The sequence below is a fragment of the Hibiscus syriacus genome, unplaced genomic scaffold, assembly GCF_006381635.1.
Source record: "Hibiscus syriacus cultivar Baekdansim isolate YM2019G1 unplaced genomic scaffold, ASM638163v2 tig00116958_pilon, whole genome shotgun sequence".
NCBI classification, from domain to species: Eukaryota; Viridiplantae; Streptophyta; class Magnoliopsida; order Malvales; family Malvaceae; genus Hibiscus; species Hibiscus syriacus.
This window is the reverse complement of record NW_024063484.1, coordinates 2,245,711-2,265,093: the sequence shown is the minus strand read 5'-3', so window position 1 is coordinate 2,265,093 and position 19,383 is coordinate 2,245,711. Positions and strand designations below refer to the sequence as shown.

The following is a 19,383-nucleotide window of genomic DNA, read 5'->3' as shown; positions in this document are numbered from 1 at the left end:
ATTTTTATTTAATAAAAACAGTGATTTAATTAAAAAAATAATATATAGAGAGGTATTATTATAATTATTTCTAAATATATAAGGTAAAATTATATTTTTTTCCTAATCAGATCAGGTATTTTTAACCTTAAAAATAAATTCAACCCGACCCAAATACCATTAAAAAATACTATTTGATCCAATTCGAACCCGAATTTTTTTTAAAAAACCCGACCCGATCGAGTCGGAACCGTAGGTTCGTGGCATGCCCATCTCATTTTCACTGGAAAAAAAGAAAATTGCTCCGCACTCAAATCTGATAGAGATATAAATCTCAGATCAAATCTAAATCTGCCAGAAGAACAAACAAACAAAGAGGAAAAAAGCTAAGAGAAAATGGCGACCATGGCGAGGACAAGCACTGGCCTCGCCTTCCCGGACCGGTTCTACGCGGCGGCTTCTTTCGCTGGATTCGACGGATCTCCCAATTCCTCCAGCAAAGACATCGCCTCCAAGTTCTCCAACGAAGCCGCCTTGATCCTCTACGCCTTATACCAGCAGGTGATTTCACCCTTTTTATTCCCCTCTCTATCAATTTTTCATCGGATCTTGCCTGCTTCATTTCGAGTAATGTCATGTTCATCTTATTTCGGCCTAGGATTTCGTATCTTAGATTGCTTCTATTTTGTACTTTGCGTTGTAATTTAGCTAGATCTAACTGTACACTGAATTTAAGGCAATTCGAATTTCGGTATCTTGGATCATCGAATACGTATTTATTTATCATTTGAATCGGGAACCTCTTGTTTATCAATTGAATACGTTTGTTGTCTGTTTCATACGACACGGATTTGCTTCTGCAGTTTCATGCAATTAATGCTTATTTTATTTCAGCTAAGGATTTTGTATGTTAGATCACTTGTTTTTTCTAAAAAAATAATTTGTATGTTGTTGTTTTGGACTTTTGAAGTGTAATTTAGGTAGATCTGATTGTACACTGATTTTAAGCCAATTCAACTTTTGGCATCTCTGATAATAGAATGCATATTTATTTATCATTTGAATCTGGAAGACTGGAACCTCATGTTTATTAGTGGAATACCAATGTTGTTTCCCCCACACAACATAAATTTACTTTTTTGAATTTCGAGCAATGTCATTTTTATATTATTCCAGATAAGTATTCTTATGTTAGTTTTCTTTTTTAAAACAAATTCATATGTTGTTGTTATGGACTTTTTGAGGTGTAATTTAGTTAGATCTGATTTTTCTTAGGCAAATCGAACTATGGTCTCTCAGATAATCAAATATGTATTCATTTATCATCATTTGAATTGAAACCTCATTCTTCATTATGATACTAATTTTAATGCATTGTTATTTGATTTTCAGGCTACTGTAGGTCCTTGTAATGTTCCAAAACCGAGTTCGTGGAGTCCTGTTGAGCAAGGGAAATGGAAAAGGTCTGCAAGTTTATTTGCTGCTGTGTACTACCTTTCCTGCTGTTTGTTTAGTTAGATCTTATTTTACTAAGGCAAATTGAATTCTGGTCTCTCAGATAATCAAATATGTATTTATTTATCATTTGAATTCAAACCTCTTTCATTATGTGTTCGCATTTCGTATTTATAACCAGCTATTTTAATTTGCTTTGGTCTGCTTAGGGTGGTAGTGTTTTGATCTATTTGCTTGAAAGCAATGTTGAAAAATAAAATTGTTGATTCATAGAGATGTAAATGAATAGTTCATGTATCGGTGTCAACTACGTATGTGGGTTGGATTTTTTTATTTGGTTTTACATTTTTGACATTGCAGCACTGTTCTGCATGGTTCATATTGTTCAGTTCTTGTGGAAAAATAATCATAAAGTATTTCTTTGTTAGTTTATATTATTTAGCCTAGAAAAGTCCAATTTTCTGTGTCATATATGCATGGTTTTTATGTATGTGCACAAGGATTTACATGGTTGAAAGTAATATATTACGTCAGAATTGAGATGGATGTTGTCTATAATATTTTCTTCCGTTTTGATAATGGTTCTTAAAGTAAAGTTTTTCATCATTTTACACAGCTGGCAGCAGCTCGGAAACATGGCTTCCACAGAAGCTATGCGTCTCTTTGTGAAAATATTGGAGGTAATAACCCATTAACAGTTTTTTTTGGATTTTTTGTATTGATATTAGTCCATTTAGCTTGATATAATTATTTTCTATTTCACTCCTTGTTCTTTGGTTTCTTGTTCAGGAAGAAGATCCAGGATGGTATTCAAGGGCATCTAACTCTGTTGAGCCTGTTAGAGATGTACCAATGAATGTGAGCAAACTGTTATTTTCACAGTTTCGGTTATTTGATTTAACATTTTCCCATGTTTTGTACTTTCACTGTTTGGGTTCTTTGGCTACCCTTTCAAGGAGATGTAATTCTATTCTTGATCTTGTCCTCAAGTTTTGAAGAAGTCGATGTGGTCATAATCGTTCTATCCCCATCCACTTAAAATTTGAATGAGACTAGCAAAGTTGCTTATTGGGAGATGCTTGTATTTAGGATTGATGTTCTCTGTACTCACTTTTTTCTCCTCACATTGTTTGTGTGCTTGCAGAGTAATTCAAATGTTGAGCCTGTCATTGAGAATGGGAATTCCATTGCTGAAACAAAGACCGTTTCTGCTGAAAATGGAAGCCTGATGGAAGCTCAGGACAAAGATGTTGTATCAGAAGGCCTTGGTTCAGTTGCCATATATGATCAATGGGTTTCACCTCCAATAACTGGTCAGCGTCCAAAAGCCCGATACGAGGTATTGGCATCTCTATCTTTTAAGGACATGTTCTTTCTTCTTTCCTTATCTAAAGAATCTTTAATCTTATTTGTTAGCATGGAGCGGCAGTTGTTCAGGACAAGATGTATATATATGGTGGAAACCACAATGGTCGTTACCTAAGTGACCTTAATGTAAGTAAATTATTTACCTCAGCATGCAATACACATGCCTTATGCCATGAATTCCTGTATCCATAATGCAATTCATTTTATTGTTTGGTTTTTTGACCTGAAATAAAATAATACTAAATTTAATTCACTTTCCAGGCCATTACTGGAAATTCTAATCTGATAGCATGGTCGTGTATCAGTTCAACTATACATGATAAGTTTCCCTCTAATGTGAGGATTGATACAGGTTCTAGATTTGAGAAGTTCGACTTGGTCAAAGGTTGAAGCTAATATTGGATCTGAGTCAGTGGAATCGCCATCTCCAGTAAATATAGCCCCATGTGCAGGTCATTCATTGGTTAGTACAGAACCGGGTTTCTTTTTTTCCCTTTGTTTTCTCAAAAGCGAAGTTCTCTAATGATAAATGCACATTTCTTTAGGGACTGTATGCGTAAAGTTCTTGTATTTGTTCTGATTATCTTTCTGCAGTTACATTATGTAACCATCTCTCTCTCTCCCTCTCTCTCTCTATGTCCCATCTATTTTCCCCATAGATCCCTTGGGAGAACAAGCTTCTGTCAATTGCTGGCCACACAAAGGATCCTTCCGAAACTATCCAGGGTACTTGTTTCTGCCCTTTACATTAGTTTTCAAAAATTTGAGGACTCCACTGTTCTTCTTTCTCTTGATTTCTTATTTTATTATTTTGTATTCTTATGGCAGTGAAGGCATTTGATACGCAAACTGGTACGTGGTCAATATTGAAGACTTATGGCAAAGCACCGGTATGCATTCTTTCTCTTAACTACATCTCTTTACCAGTATCAACTGGAAAATTACAGCACTAAATTTTAAATTTTAGTGGGTTCATGGTCTGCTGTGCTCTTCATAAAGACTTAGATCAGCATTTGATTTTTTTAGTATCTCTCATAACGGCAAATTGTGGCTTCTTGCATTAACCCTTCTTGCACATTTGAATATGGTATGTAAAATGCTGAAATCCAAATGCCTGTAGTGTTGATTGGACAATGCTTTGCTGAAACCTTGTCAGCATGTTGGTATGATTGAACAAAGTCCGAAGATAGAACTTGTGAAGAAAAATTGTCGATTGCATGTGTGCTTATATAAGCTTGTGCCCCACTATTTCCCCCAGGGTAGTTTCTTTGATTTTGTGTGTTTTTCTTTCCCAATATGTGTCCAATTTGCCTTGCAGGTCTCTCGTGGAGGTCAATCTGTGACCCTTGTTGGATCCACCTTAGTGATATTTGGTGGACAGGATGCAAATCGAATGCTCTTGAATGATCTACATATACTTGACCTAGAAACCATGACCTGGGATGAATTTGATGCTGTGTAAGATATTTTGTTGGCCTTTTGTTCTTTCAATATCCTTCCACGCCTGTTTTTGGATGTCTGAATTCTTTATTAAAAATGGGCAACTGGTCCTTCCATGTCCTTTAACATTAAAATTTAATTGAATTCACATTTGCTGCCTTCCAATTTCCAAAAGTTGGCTTTGAACTAGAGTCTTGTTGCACAGCGAAAATGGCTGGCTCCATTTTTAATCTTGACCTGATTAAGGTTCACTTATTTTACCAGCTAAGAAACTGGTGAGTGGTGACTGAATCTAAATTTGGTTCATAAGATTTGCTTGTGATCATTCATAATCTGGTCTACTTCATGACAATTGATAACTTAAAGGTTAAATTTCCAAAAGAAATGTTTTATGAAACTGATTTGAAGTTGTGGTCCAAAATGATTGCAAATGCTTGATTCTAACTGTTCTAGTATTAGATTTGAGCTTAGTTTCTACAAGATTAGCATAAATCTACCTGTCTACAAGTGTACCGTCTACATTTATGAACTGAAATCCTGCATTATAGAATACTTATACTGCACTCTTATTTTGAGTAATCTCCTATACCCGATTATTTTATAGATTGGAAGTTCCATTTGAAATTTATATTACTCGGTAAATCTTAATATTTAGTCATCTTCATTGTCATGCAGGGGAGTACCTCCATCACCCCGATCTGATCATGCTTCTGCCGTACACGCAGAGCGTTATCTTCTTATTTTTGGTGGGGGTTCACATGCAACCTGCTTCAATGATTTGCATGTCCTAGATTTGCAAGCTGTAAGATAACTACTCTTCTCTTTTCTTGCATGTGATTGAGGAATTAGTATATTTTTCTTTTATGTATTTGGATTTGTAGATGGAATGGTCGAGGCCCACACAACAAGGGGAGATACCAACTCCTAGGGCTGGTCATGCAGGTGTGACTGTTGGGGAGAACTGGTTTATTGTTGGCGGTGGAGACAATAAAAGTGGTAAACGTTTCACTTCAAAATCAAATAGAAGATTATTATTGTTCCTTGGATGGCTTTTCCAGGCCATGCTTACTTTTAGTGTTAATGCATTGTCAAATGCCTTCGTCACATGTGAAAAATAAGAAAAAGCTTAGATGGATCTGTTACTTTGCATGATAAAGCTTTTATAAATACTGCTCCCTAATCTTAATTGTTTGTCGTATTCTCATCTTGTAGGTGCATCAGAAACTGTCGTCCTTAACATGTCAACCCTTGTTTGGTCAGTTGTCACATCAGTTGAAGGACGTGGTCCTCTTGCTAGTGAGGTATTTTACATTTTGCAGAATCTTGTAGCCTGTAAAATACTATGCATGTGGCAATTCCCTGCCTGATTGTTTCATCATACGTATATTGCGCAATAGGAATGTAACATTTTATTAAGTACAATAGTTTTTTTTTTTCAATTTATTTACTTATATTTTGAATGCTTGTCTTAATAGTATATGATATTACTCTTTATAAATAGGGCATAACATCCGGTTTCAATGATTGGAGATGCAAAGTTGCTATCTAAGTGTCTCTTATTGTAGGGCTTAACTCTGGTTGTGGGATCCGTTGATGGGGAAGATATACTTATATCTTTTGGAGGATATAATGGGCGTTACAACAATGAGGTAGAGAGAGTTTAGCCACTTTGTGCACAAATTGGTCATTTTGTTTCATTTTGTTCATTTTTCATTTTGCTGTCAGGTTAATGTTCTCAAGCCCAGTCATAAGTCAACTTTGCAATCAAAGATGATGGAGTCCCCTGTTCCCGACAGTGTTTCTGCTGTGCATAATGCCACAAATCCTACCAGAGATTTGGAATCTGAGCTTGAAGTTGGTCAAGAAGGAAAAATACGAGAAATTGTAATGGATAACACTGACTCAGAGCCCATGGTATGTAATATTTTGATACTGCATTTAGCATTCGATACCGCGTGTATATATATAATGGTTTTGCATATATCAGATATGTTGGATCTAGTATAGTTCATAATTTTCGCGTGCAACATCATAAATGTCGTTTTGTTTTCAATAGAACTTTTATCATGTCCCCGACATTTCAAAACTTATAGCAAATAGCTGGTTTATTTAAATATTTGCTTACTCTTTTCTTCTGCACACAATAACTTTTTTGATCATTAATAATTTAAGAATTAAGTATTGAAGTTTTAAGGTGTGTAGATTGTCAATTTATCTTTTCCACTCAAGTTTAGAGTATGTGCAGAAATCCAAAGGCGAGGAGACTAGTGAGCGCACTATAGAAACGCTCAAGGCGGAGAAGGAAGCACTAGAAGCATCACTCGACAAGGAGAAATTGCAGTCTATCCAGCTGAAGGAAGAACTAACTGAAGCCGAGGCTCGAAACACGGACCTGTACAAGGTAGTTCTTTTATGTGTTATGGCTGGTCATGTAGTTCTTTTACTGTTTCATGTGTAAGTTTGGAGACAGTGATGTCTATTGGCTTAGACAATTTTTTATCACTAAATTCCATTTACATTTTAGGAGCTCCAATCTATACGCGGTCAACTTGCTGCCGAGCAATCAAGATGCTTCAAATTAGAGGTATATAACATTTAAATCCAAAGAACAACTCCATTGCTCACAATATACTTTTATCCGATGCTTTAAAACGAGATCATCAAAAGCAGTTAAGGCTCACTAATACATTATGGCACATACCGGATGAATTCGAAATATTCTTATCATACTTTCGAATAAACAGGTTGACGTTGCGGAACTGCGGCAAAAGCTTCAGACTATGGAAGCACTACAAAAGGAACTCGAACTCCTGCAACGACAGAAAGCCGCATCGGAACAAGCCTTGAATGCAAAGCAGAGGCAGGGATCCGGTGTATGGGGTTGGCTAGCAGGCAGCTCTCCACAAAACGGCCTCGATGTTGAACACTAATTTCTAGATTTATTCAAATTGGTCAATTTTTAGTTAAAATATATTACTTGATCAAAGTTCTTTCTATGACGAGAATAAGATAACTAGTTATAGCCCAAACCCAAATATGACCCCTCGAGTGGGTTTTGCACGAATACATGTCTACATAGATCCTAGTTTCAGTTTTTATTGTTTTCTTTTTGCCAATGTTGTGTCAGAATTTGTATTCAAAGTTGGTTACTTGAGTGGAAATTGATTTGCCGGCAAACTTTGTGACATTGATTTTAGAAACACTATGACGTTTGATGATTAATATTTGAAATTGAATTAATAATGAATTAAATATTCGATAATTTTCAAGCATGCTTTTGATTGTTTGTTGGGTGTGGGCTTTGTGTTGGTTGTGTTTATATGTACATGAAAGTTTAATATCCAATACCTTAAGCATGTTTCAGTGGTAGATAATGCAACACTATTTTGTTTCTTTAAAAACTAAGAAATCAATATATTTCCTAGGAATTGACAAGAACCGGAGGTGCTCTTCTTATTTATTTTGCATCCTCCATAATCCGCATCCAAGAAGGCATGCAAGCTAAAGCTAGAGTCTCTAGGATACCAAAGTTCTATGCTAAGAGTGTCCTTAAGGTATCTAAAGATTCTCTTAATGACTTGTAGATGTGATTTCTTAGGACATGATTGAAATCTAGCACATAAGCAAATACTAAACATAATGTTCGGTCTACTTGCGGTTAAATAAATTAAAGAACCAATCATTGACCTATATAAGTTAACATCGAGACATTTACCTCATTTAACTTTGTCAAGTTTTGTTGAAGAATTCATAGGAGTGGCTTGGGGTTTCACATTCTCTAATCCAAACTTTTTGAGCATATCTTGAATGTACTTTGCTTGATTGATGAAGATGACATCTTTCCTTTACTTGATTTGGAGCCCCAAGAAAAATGAAAGCTCCCCCATCATGCTCATTTTAAATTCACCTTGCATTAGCTTTGAAAATTTTTGGCAAAAAGCATCATTAGTAGAACCAAATATTATATCATCAACATAAATTTGAACTACCAATAAATTTTTACATTTTCTTTTTATAAACAATGTAGTGTCAACTTTCCCTTTTGAAAAATCTTTTTCAATTAAAAAGTTTGATAATCTTTCATAACAATCTTTAGGAGCTTGTTTTAACCATATAGTATTTTTATCAATTTAAAAACATGATTTGGAAATTTTGAATCTTCAAAACCATGATGTTTCACATACACTTTTTCTTTTATAAAACCGTTTAAAAATGCTCTTTTAACATCCATTTGATATAATTTAAATTCATTGAAACATGCAAATGCTAATAGCATTCTAATTGCTTTCATCCTAGTTACAGAAGCATATGTTTCATCCTAGCTACAAGAATCCTTTCTTGGAAGGGGATTATCATCGAAAACAACATGAATAGACTCTTCTACCATTAAAGTTCTTTTATTAAATACACGATAAGCTTTAAAATTTAAGGAATAACCTAGAAAAATTCATTCATCACTTTTAGCATCAAATTTGCCAAGGTTATCTTTACCGTTGTTTAAAACAAAACATTTACATCCAAAAAGATGAAAATAGCTAATGTCAGACTTTTTATTTTTGAAAATTTCATATGGAGTTTTCTTTAAAATAAGCCTAATCATTACTCGATTAATAATATAACAAACCCAAAAATATTGTCAAATTATTTTCAAAAGCATGGTTCTAGCCATTTCTTCTAAAGTTCGATTTTTCCTCTCAACAACTCTATTTTGTTGAGGGGTTCTAGGTGCTGAAAAATTATGGCTATCCCATTTAAATTACAAAAATCAGTAAATCCAAGATTTTCAAATTCAGTACCATGATCACTCCTAACACTTGAAATGGAGTAACATTTTTTATTTTGGATTACTTTTGAAAAAGTGATAAAATTTTCTAATGCTTCATCTTTAGTACTTAAAAATAGAACCCAAGTATATCTAGAATAGTCATCTACCAAGACAAAAACATATTGTTTTCCACCCAAGCTAATAGTTCTAATTGACCTAAAAAGATCTATGTGAATCAATTGTAACACCCTACTAGTGGATACATCATTAATGTATTTAAAGGAAACTTTCTTTTGTTTTCCCTTTGAGCATGCATCACAAATATTATCAAAATTAAATTTCAGTTTTGGCAAACCTCTTACTAAATTACCTTGATTTAGTCTTTGCAAAAACACTCATGCTTGTATGTCTTAGTCTCCTATGCAATAACCAACTATCATGTTAATCTTTGGCAACTAGGCATAAATTAGTCATATTAAAAGAATCTAAATGCACCAGATAAATGTTTCATATTCTATGACCAATAAGCATAATCCGATTAGATGCAATGTCAATAATTTTACAACCATTTGTTTCAAACAAGACATTGTATCATTTATCACATAATTGATTTATACTTAGTAGATTATGCTTTAACCCATTCACATATAATACATTTTCTATTTGTATGGAAGAGGTATTTGGTATAGTACCTATACCTTCAATGTAACCTTTTAAGTTGTCACCAAAGGTTACCACTCCTTCATTTTTGTCGTTAAGCTTAGTAAACCGGTTTTTGTTTCCGGTTATGTGTCTTGAGAATCCACTGTCAAGGTACCATGAATTTTAGCTTGAATTTCTTGCCTTGAAACAATGCTCATTTTCCTACAAACATAGATTAATTTTTGTTTTTTGGTACCCAAATTCTTTTGGGTTCATATTCATTAGTCCCTAAAAGCCTTGTCCCATTGGGTATCCATTTGTGTAGGATATCCTTGTCTTTAGTAGTATTGAGTCCCTTAAGAACCATATACTCCTAATGATTTTACCATTTGAGGTTCTTTGGGGACTTTTATGATTGTAAGATTTAAAATTCTTTCTAATATAGTTAGATTTTGAACTTTCTCATTTTTCAAAACGTTTTGTTCCAACTTTATTGAAAGAAATTTTAAGATCATCAATTTCCTTTTGATGATCATCATTGACTCTTGAAAGTAAATTATGCAAATCAAAATTTTTCTTTTCAAAATCTTCTATTTTGATTTGCAATTCTTTTATTTTACTTTCAAGATCATTGTTGGTCTTGTATATGATATCTTTTTCATTTTTCAACTTTGAAATATCTTTCTTGTATTTTGAAAATAATTTCTCATAATCCAATGCCAACTCATTATATTCCTCTAATAACTCATCAAATGAATAATCTTCTAAGTTAGATGAGTTAGACGTTACCTGAGAATCCTCCCCGAAGGCCATCAAGTACATGTTTACTACTTCTTGTTCCTCTTCATCGGATGATTCGTTATCGCTCCAAGTAGCTACGTGTGCTTTATGTTTCTTCTTTGAAAGACCCTTCTTCTTCAATTGTGGGCAATCATATTTTACATGCCCAGACTTTTTGCATTCATAGCAAATGATTGGGTCCTTCTCATTGGACTCATTTTTGAAGCCTTCATTTCGTTGAAATTTTCTTCCTCTATTTGGCTTCATTAATTTTCTGAGTCTCTTGGAAAGTAAAGCCATTTCCTCATCTTCGTTATCGTCAGAGTCATTCTCATATTTGATGGATTTAAGAGCAACACCAACATTCTTCTTTTTCTCCATCTCATTCTTTGTATCGTCATTCTTCTCGAGGAAGCGTATGTGTATCGATACTCCTTGAAGAGGTATCGGTACTACCTGTATAAAATTCAAATATTTCGATCGTTATAAAACCAATGGTATTGGTACCTTTCAAGGGGGTATCGTTATAAAATCATTTTGCATTCTGTTATTTCTTGGAGTCAAAACCAAATGAGGTGTATCGGTACCTTTGGGCTAGGTATCGGTACTCTTATATAAAGGGGTATCGATACCCTATGGGGTATCCGTACTTCTTTTTCATTCGATGTTTGAGGGGTATCGATACTCGCTAAGGGGTATCAGTACTTCCCTATTTAAAACTTAATTTTGACTCGATTGAGGTTCGAAATACTTTGTAAAAATTGTTCTAAAAATATTTGAAGTATAAATCACAATTTTTCATTAAGTAAGGAGTAAAAATTGATCTTTGAAAACTTGGAGTAATATTTTTTATATTCGAATAATTTAATCGAATATATAATTTTGAATCGAATATAAAATCTTAAAATTCATTAACACTTTTGTTATATCGAAATATCAAAATGTTTTCTCAACAGATAGTTGCCTTCATTCATCAACAGATACAACATTTATACAAGCTGCAAAGTCTGTTAATCCACAACTAACTAGCTAACAACTAACAGAATGACTAACTACTCAACACCAGATCCACTAGAACACACAGACATGTACTCTTCTAATAACAGTCTAATATTCCCCCTACTCATTCCCATCTTCGTTCTTGACTTAGACAACAGACACCGTGCATATTTTTCTATCAAACTCCTCAAACGCAACCTTATACAAAGGCTTGGTGAAACCATCCACAACCTGGTGTGCAACTGGTATGTAGTACACATGCAACTGACCAGCAGAAACTTTCTCTTGAACAAAGTGAACATCTAGGTCAATATGTTTAGACTGAGCATAGTAAATAGGGTTGTCACTCATCGCTACTGCAGTTGTATTATCATACCAAACCACCAGTTCCTAACACTGATACAACCCTAGATCAACAAGTAAAGCACTCACCCAAGTAACTTCAGTTGTAATATCTGCAACACACTTGTACTTAGCTTCCATTGTCAATCTCGACACAGTTTTCTGCTTTTTAGAGCTCCATGCAACGAGACACTTACCAACAAACACCCCATAGCCGGAGATAGACTGTCGGTCATCTATATTTGCACCTCAATCAGCATTAGCAAATGCAACAACAGTCAAACCAGCATCAACCGGTTGGAACAAAAGACCATAATCAAAAGTTTCAACCAAATATAGAAGTATCCTCTTGACTGCAGCCATATGAGTTTTACGTGGTGCATGCATAAACTGTACAATATTTCCAACACTATAGGCTAAGTGGGGCGTGTATGACACACATACAACAAAGAGCCAACTATGTTGCGATATTTGCTAGCATCCGATAACAACTCCCCCTCGTCTGTTGATAACTTAGAAGCCAAAATCATTGGCTTGCCACTGTTGCACCTTTCATTCCAGCATTCTCCAGTAATTTCGACACAAATTTCATTTGGCTTAGCACAACAGAACCACGTGAACGACGCACTTCAATCCACAAGAAAAAAAACTAAGCATGCCAAGATCCTTGAGCGAGAACCTGTATCTAAATAATTGCATCACCTCTTGAATTGTGCTAGATAATTACCCAGTAATGACAATATCATCAACATACACCAGCACATAGATATCACCATCATCTCTCTTACTGGCAAACAATGATGGATTTGATCGTGATGTAACAAACCTTATCTGCACTAGATTATCTCTAAGCTTGGTATGACAGTTTTATGGGGCATGTCGAAGACTGTAGAGAGCCTTCTGCAGTTTGCAAACAAGAGGAGTTTCAGCCTCTGTAACTTGCTCGAACCCCGATGGTTGCTACGTGAAGACATCTTCATCTAAGTTCCCATTAAGAAACACATTATTAATATCCACATGTCTCAATTCCCATCCATTTTCCATGGCTAACTCCCCACAATTTGCCCCTAAGAATCTGCGCACGAAAACACATTTTGAACGTTGTGCCTCACTAATAATTGTATTATACCATATGTATTCATTAAATGAGATAACTAGTGTCACAGGTCCAAACATGCAAAACTACTAATTTAACGATTGAGTAGGCATCATGGTGTGGCTGAGGGTTTTGTATCCCAGAGCTCACACACCCCTCTAGCTAATCTGAGATACCCTTGGGCATCTAGGGTGAGATTCAGAGTTGCATCGAAAACGTACACTCGACAACTTACTCCATTAAGTCTTGGGGCATCTGTACCCATTCAGCCGCTGAAGTGCCTTAGCATTGACTTGGATATCCAATGACTATCGTATTCTGCTAGAGAGGAACTTGCGTGTCCTGGTTGTTTCCCGAGCGTCAAACAAGGCTAATTTTATGTAAACCTAACTGTTATTGTTTCTGCTATTATGTTATTAATTTATGTTATCACTTGAAGTCTTATTTGATGTTATACTGAAGTGTTTGAGGTATCTTTGGTTTATTACCTTAAAATTTTAGTTATTAGACCAAAACTGGCTGTTGGTATCGATATTGGCTCTTCGATATCGATACCACTGACCTAGTTTCAATACTTGATGAAAGTATCGAAACAAAAAAGCTCACTGGAATTTTGGTTTCGAGACCGAGCCTGGAGTCTCAAGACCGTGACCCCGGTATTGATACCACTAACTGGGTATGGATACCACTGCCCAGAAATTCATGGGTTTTTGCCTAGATAAAGAACAGTCTCGATACCAACCTTCTAGTATCGAGACCTAACCTACAAAGTGCAATGTTTTAGCACGAAAAATCCTATATTTCTATCACGAAACCCCCCAAAGCAGTCCTCAATTGATGTTTAAATGTTATGTATGTTAATATAGGTCATAATGAGTCCATTAACAATGTTGGAAAAACATAAGCGCCAAATCTACCATGTATATGCTCAAACTCATGCAACATACCAAACTCTTCTAAATGAGCTACATGTGGTATAAGTGAGTTACCTTTGATGATAAACTGCTAAAAACACCCAATGCTCAACCAAGGGTGAGTTTCTTCTTCCTTTTAGCTTTGGCGCTTTCTTCAATCTCTCTCACTAGACAAACATCAAAGGATGGATTACTAACTGAAAAAATGGCTAAGAATGTAATAAAAACACTTCCTAAACCTATAGATTATTGAAAATGGGTTGAAATCTTGAGAACTCTTAAACCCCACAAAAAACTCATTTTTGGCTCCCATGGTGAAATGATGAAGTTGAGGGTTCAATTGAAAGCTCTAAAGATGTTGATTTAACTCCTTACCTTGGTATTGCTGAACTAGGAGTGTAAGGTCACCAAGTTATCTCCTTTAGCTAACTTACTTAAAGGATAAAGAAGAAAAAAAATGATGAAAACTTAAAAGAATATAAAGGAAATGAAGAAAAATAATGGCTTGCTCAAATGGTGATATTACCAATTTTTAATGGAAATCAACTTTATTTTTTAACAAGGGTATAATTGTTTCCTTAGTCCCTCCAATTCCGACTGCAGATTAAAAACATCCTTTTTATTCACTATTAGGCTAAATTTAATCCTAATTTCACTTGTTTTTGGTCTAAAGGTTCCTACAAGCTAGAGATTTAATTCAAGGCCTATCTCGAGTTAGCCCAAAACTCCTAACCCTGGATCCGGGCATTACAAAATTACTGATGTGTCACATACCACATCATCATCTTAATTCATGAAAGGGACTGAAGCATAGACCAGTGTGACCATGGTGATGCTTATGGCCATAGCCTACATACTAGCCCAACCTTGGTTCTGACTAAACCGTCTAAACCTTCATAAATTGATCAAATTCAATGCCTTTTGGTACTCTCATAATCTATTATCAGTGTTTATGTCCTCTTCATTGTCCATGGGTACTATCTCTACCTCCCCAAGAAATGGTACAAAAAGACTAAGTATCTCAATGGTTTTACTTAATGTAACTTGATTTGTAGGTTTGCCATGCTCCATCTGTTTATCAAAGTGGCCTCTTGATAGCAGATATTGGTATAAATGTGATAACAAGCCTAGGTAAATTTCTTATATCCAATCACATCTCGCCGATTTTGGTTGGTTTTAGATCGAGTCAATCTAGATCAGATTAATTTTAGTTTTAATATTTTTGAGCAAGTTTCTATTGTGGTCAATTTCATGTATGGATTTAGGGACGGAATTACATGGTGTGTAACTTTATATGCACGTGTGTCTAAATTTAGTTAGACCTAGGTCTTCTAAACAAAAATACATATTTGATCTCTATTGATTTTTTTAAATTAGACAAATTAATCCTCAGCCCCTAATTATCTGGTTTAAATACTTTTGAAGTCCTTGTCAATTTCAAAATTAGATAATTTTAAATCAGATTTTTGTAATAGTTTAGATGATTACGAGATAGTATTTGTTTAGAATTATTTTTAATTTATCGACATAACTACTCGAACCTATATCTTTTAATGAGAACGATACCACAAACTCTAACATTGGATTTCAATCTATTAAATCAAACAAGTTGCCAAGACTGTTTATTAACGATCCATATGGAGCCCCAGCCCAAGACTACAAAAAGTTACGACGTCATTGGTGCCACCCCACTAATTAGCATTGTCAAAGACTTGCTCAACAACATCAAACAACATATCGAAATCAGAGAAGGGATCGAACTACGGGAGTAACCAAAAACAAAAGGAAGTCGTTCGTCACTAAACAAGCTTACTTCTATTAGGTCACTCGAGAGTAAGGCTCGTTCGAGTGGTTCTAGTGAGTGATGAATGAGGTGGCCGAGTACTATCGGGACCGGGTGATCGAGCTTCACAATTACTGCACGAGTGTGTACAAAGAAGGGATGCGAGGTCAGCTTTGATCACCATGCTTCAGTCCAGAGGCGGATACATGTCGCTCTCTAGGTGAACACTTGCACATCCAATATTTTGGAAAAATAATTAAATTTAATTTAATTTATTAATAAAAATAAGGAAAATAAGGAAATTTACATACCCAAAATTTTTAAAATAAAATATTATAATTTTAAACCATTATTATTTTTAATTTCTAGATCCGCTAGTGCTTCAGTGCTCCACAAAGTTGTGTGGATACTGTGTTGGGAACACAAGCGAAGACCTATTTCGCCAGGCCGAATTGGCACAAGGTCTTCAAGCATGTGGCCATTATCCATGCTGACAAGAGAGTTGGTGCTTACTGGCTTTTTGGTATCATCTTTACAATTCTACATTTTAATGAAATATTTCTCAAGCTCTTTACAGGTATATCGAATCAGATTTGTATAGAGTTCATATATAATTATTTAAATTCGATCCAACTTAAATAAATATTATAAAAGTTTATTTATATTTATTGTTGTACCCTCTGAACCTCCTCCTCAAAACACATCTCTATTATTTATCTTCCACCTATTAAGGCATCCATAGTTCTTGAGAAGTATCTGGAGGTCCATGAACATTACAATCCCTTGATCCGATTGCTGTCAATTCTATCACAAACAAAATCTACTGTACGACAGTCATATTTGTTTGTCTTACCAGTCTAGAGATAATCATCACGACCTTAAGCTTGACACTATTACTAAAAGTCGTCGATATATAAACTATCATACGAGATCAAAAGAGAGAATCTTCTTCATTTTCTTGGCCTCCATCTTTCTATCTCTATCTCTCAGCTATTATCGTTTATCTTCCTCGGTCCATTTCAGTCACCTACTATAAACTCTTCACTTAAATAAAGAAACATAAATTACTTATCATCATCGCAATTCTAATGAAGGAGATAATCTCACAATTTAATTAAAACCAAATATAAAATAATGAATTTCACTTCAAAAAAAAATTGTTTGTGGTTTCATGTTTCTAACTTCAAGCTGAAAATACCTATAAAAAAGTCAATAATGTTTATAATTATAAGTTTAAATGTGTTTAACACATAATAATCTTTGATTTAAAAATTAGAGTTATAAATAATTTGTTAGGTGTTAAAGAATTACATACTCTCGATCACAAAATAAAAATAAAAAGAATTACATACTCTCAAAATATATATTTTTAGTTAAAATTATGTGTATAGGAAAAACTAAGGTTGAAGGCTTTATTTTTTTTTTTTGAAATGTAATCATATTTGATTCAATATTGAATTAATCAAGATAATTGTAACTAAAAATGGGTAAAATATACTTAGAATTATTAAGTTATGGCAATCATCCCTTTAAAAATTTAAAATTATTTTAGATTTTTATGTATTTTTATTAAAATTATATTTTTCTTTCTTAGAATTTTATAAATTTTTTTCACTTCTAAAATTTTAGAGATTCGCCTCCTAAGATAATAAATTATAAAATTTTAATAAATTTAATAATTATTTTATAGTATCTTGATAAATTTTATAATAATATAATAAATTTAATATTTTTTTATAATTTTTAAATTTAATGATCAAAATAATATAACCTGATCTACTCTAATTTATTTTAATATTTAATAATAATATATTCTTTCCGTCCCATTAAATATGTTTCTTTTGAGTTTTAAAATTATTCAATTTAAAATATCTTATTAGAAAAATCAATAAAAAAATATAAATATTTTTTTTACTCTTATATCTCAGTATTTTTATGTATTAAAATAAATCTTTCAAATCAATTAATTATATTGTAAGAATAATTTTATTATTTTTTAGATTAAATATATACATAGTTAATATCGTATATTAATAATGTGATGGGATGGAGGGAGTAATAAATTACTTAGGGTGCGTTTGATTTACGGAATGTAAGATTACCAGTGGGAATAAAAGATTACCAGGGAATAGGATTACTGTGAATGTTACATTACTGTGTTTGGTTAGTTTGGCAGGAATGTAAGATTACAGTGTTTGGTTGAAGGAATAAAAGATTACTGGAATGTATATTATTTGTTTTTTTAACAAGTGAAATTCTAAATATTTAAATAAAAATTATTTATATAAAAATTCTATTTTTTGATAATATATTACTTAAGTATTTAAATATATCATGTATTATTTTAATTTTAATTAATATTAAATTTTACATAATTTATGTAAAAATATATTAAAATGAGTTTTTGTTATGTAACAAATGAGATAATACTTGAGTAAGAATACAAATGTAAATCTTGGATCACGAACATCATTTGAAATTAGTTGTTCTTGGAAGCACTATCGTGTTATGGTATCTTGAGTTCGGTTTTTTTCTAGATTACTCGTGACCGACATACCTATGTTAGAAACATACTTGTATCCGACACTTACTCCCCGAGTCCGATATTTTAGCTAAAAAAATATAATGTGCATGCATCTAGTTAGATTTAGATCCTCCCTCTGTCGATATTCCTGCATCTTGCTGGTTGTTGAAGTATCCAAGTTCTTCGATTGTATTGTATCCTACAAACTTCAATTGCATTTGTGCTTTTTCGTTGTGACTAATTGACACTTGTTATTTATCTACGTTGACAGTTGAGGCCAAAGAAGAAAACCATTGCATATCTGGGTGAAGGGATTCTATTGTTCTAATAACATACATCTTATCTTATTATTTGTTTGCAATGCTTGGGTAAAGCCAGCTTACATGTTATGGATGTCACGTGATCTTCAATAATGTGTTTGTATTTTCGCAATAGCACGAGGGAGTTTTGTCAGGTAGTTCGGTTGTTCCTACAACTTTCTGAAATTTTTATGCCATTATGAACTCTTACTACAATATTTCATTCCAATACTGATATGGAGTTGTTTTCTGCATTTTTTGTGAAAAAATGGAAGTTAAAAAAGAACAGAGAACAACAAAGGTACCATTGGTCATTAGATTTTCGCTTCGTGTAATTTGTAGCCTTCATTGTCAGCTTTGGGGTTTCTCTTAACATGAGGAGTCTTAAAGATTAACTTAGCATCTTATACTGACCAGCTGGTACGAATAAAATGTATTCATTCTTTTATAAATATATATATATATATATATATTTCTATAAATTTGATTTGCAGGGTTTCACCAATGTCGATAGGGTTATCATAACCTCTCTGTTGTCAAAGATCTTGTTGAGAACTACAAGAAGGCTCAGAACCCACTGGACGTGATCTGGAACGAAGATGATCATATGGATGGCCATAAGGACTTCACCCTCAACACCGTAAACTACCCTCGTCCGAAGCTTCTTGCATTCCTGGACAAAATTCATAGAAGAGGCATGAAATACATTGTCATTATTGATCCTGGAATTTGTGTTAATTCCAGTTATGGTGTATACCAAAGAGGGATTGCCAATGATGTATTTATCAAGTATGATGGTGAGCCTTACTTGGCTCAAGTGTGGCCTGGGGCTGTTAATTTTTCGGACTTCCTCAACCCGAAAACTATTGCATGGTGGGGTGATGAAATCCGTCGTTTTCATGAACTTGTACTTGTTGATGGGCTCTAGATCGACATGAATGAAGCATCGAAGATAAAACATACATTTTGTATACTATACGTATAGTATGACAGAAGC

At 33.9% G+C, this 19,383-nt stretch overlaps 1 protein-coding gene across 1 annotated transcript; it reads left to right on the top strand.

The window, feature by feature from the left end:
• The first annotated feature begins 284 nt into the window (after positions 1-284).
• LOC120189661 (acyl-CoA-binding domain-containing protein 4-like) lies at positions 285-7,436 on the top strand. Its single transcript, XM_039192881.1, has 18 exons — positions 285-540; positions 1,372-1,442; positions 2,051-2,114; positions 2,224-2,292; positions 2,579-2,773; positions 2,851-2,928; positions 3,155-3,265; positions 3,462-3,528; positions 3,631-3,692; positions 4,121-4,260; positions 4,918-5,044; positions 5,124-5,238; positions 5,455-5,543; positions 5,808-5,891; positions 5,968-6,156; positions 6,488-6,643; positions 6,767-6,826; positions 6,987-7,436. The coding sequence occupies exons 1-18, from the start codon at positions 376-378 to the stop codon at positions 7,170-7,172; spliced, it is 2,028 nt and encodes a 675-aa protein (XP_039048812.1). The 5' UTR covers positions 285-375; the 3' UTR covers positions 7,173-7,436.
• The last annotated feature ends 11,947 nt before the right edge of the window (positions 7,437-19,383 follow it).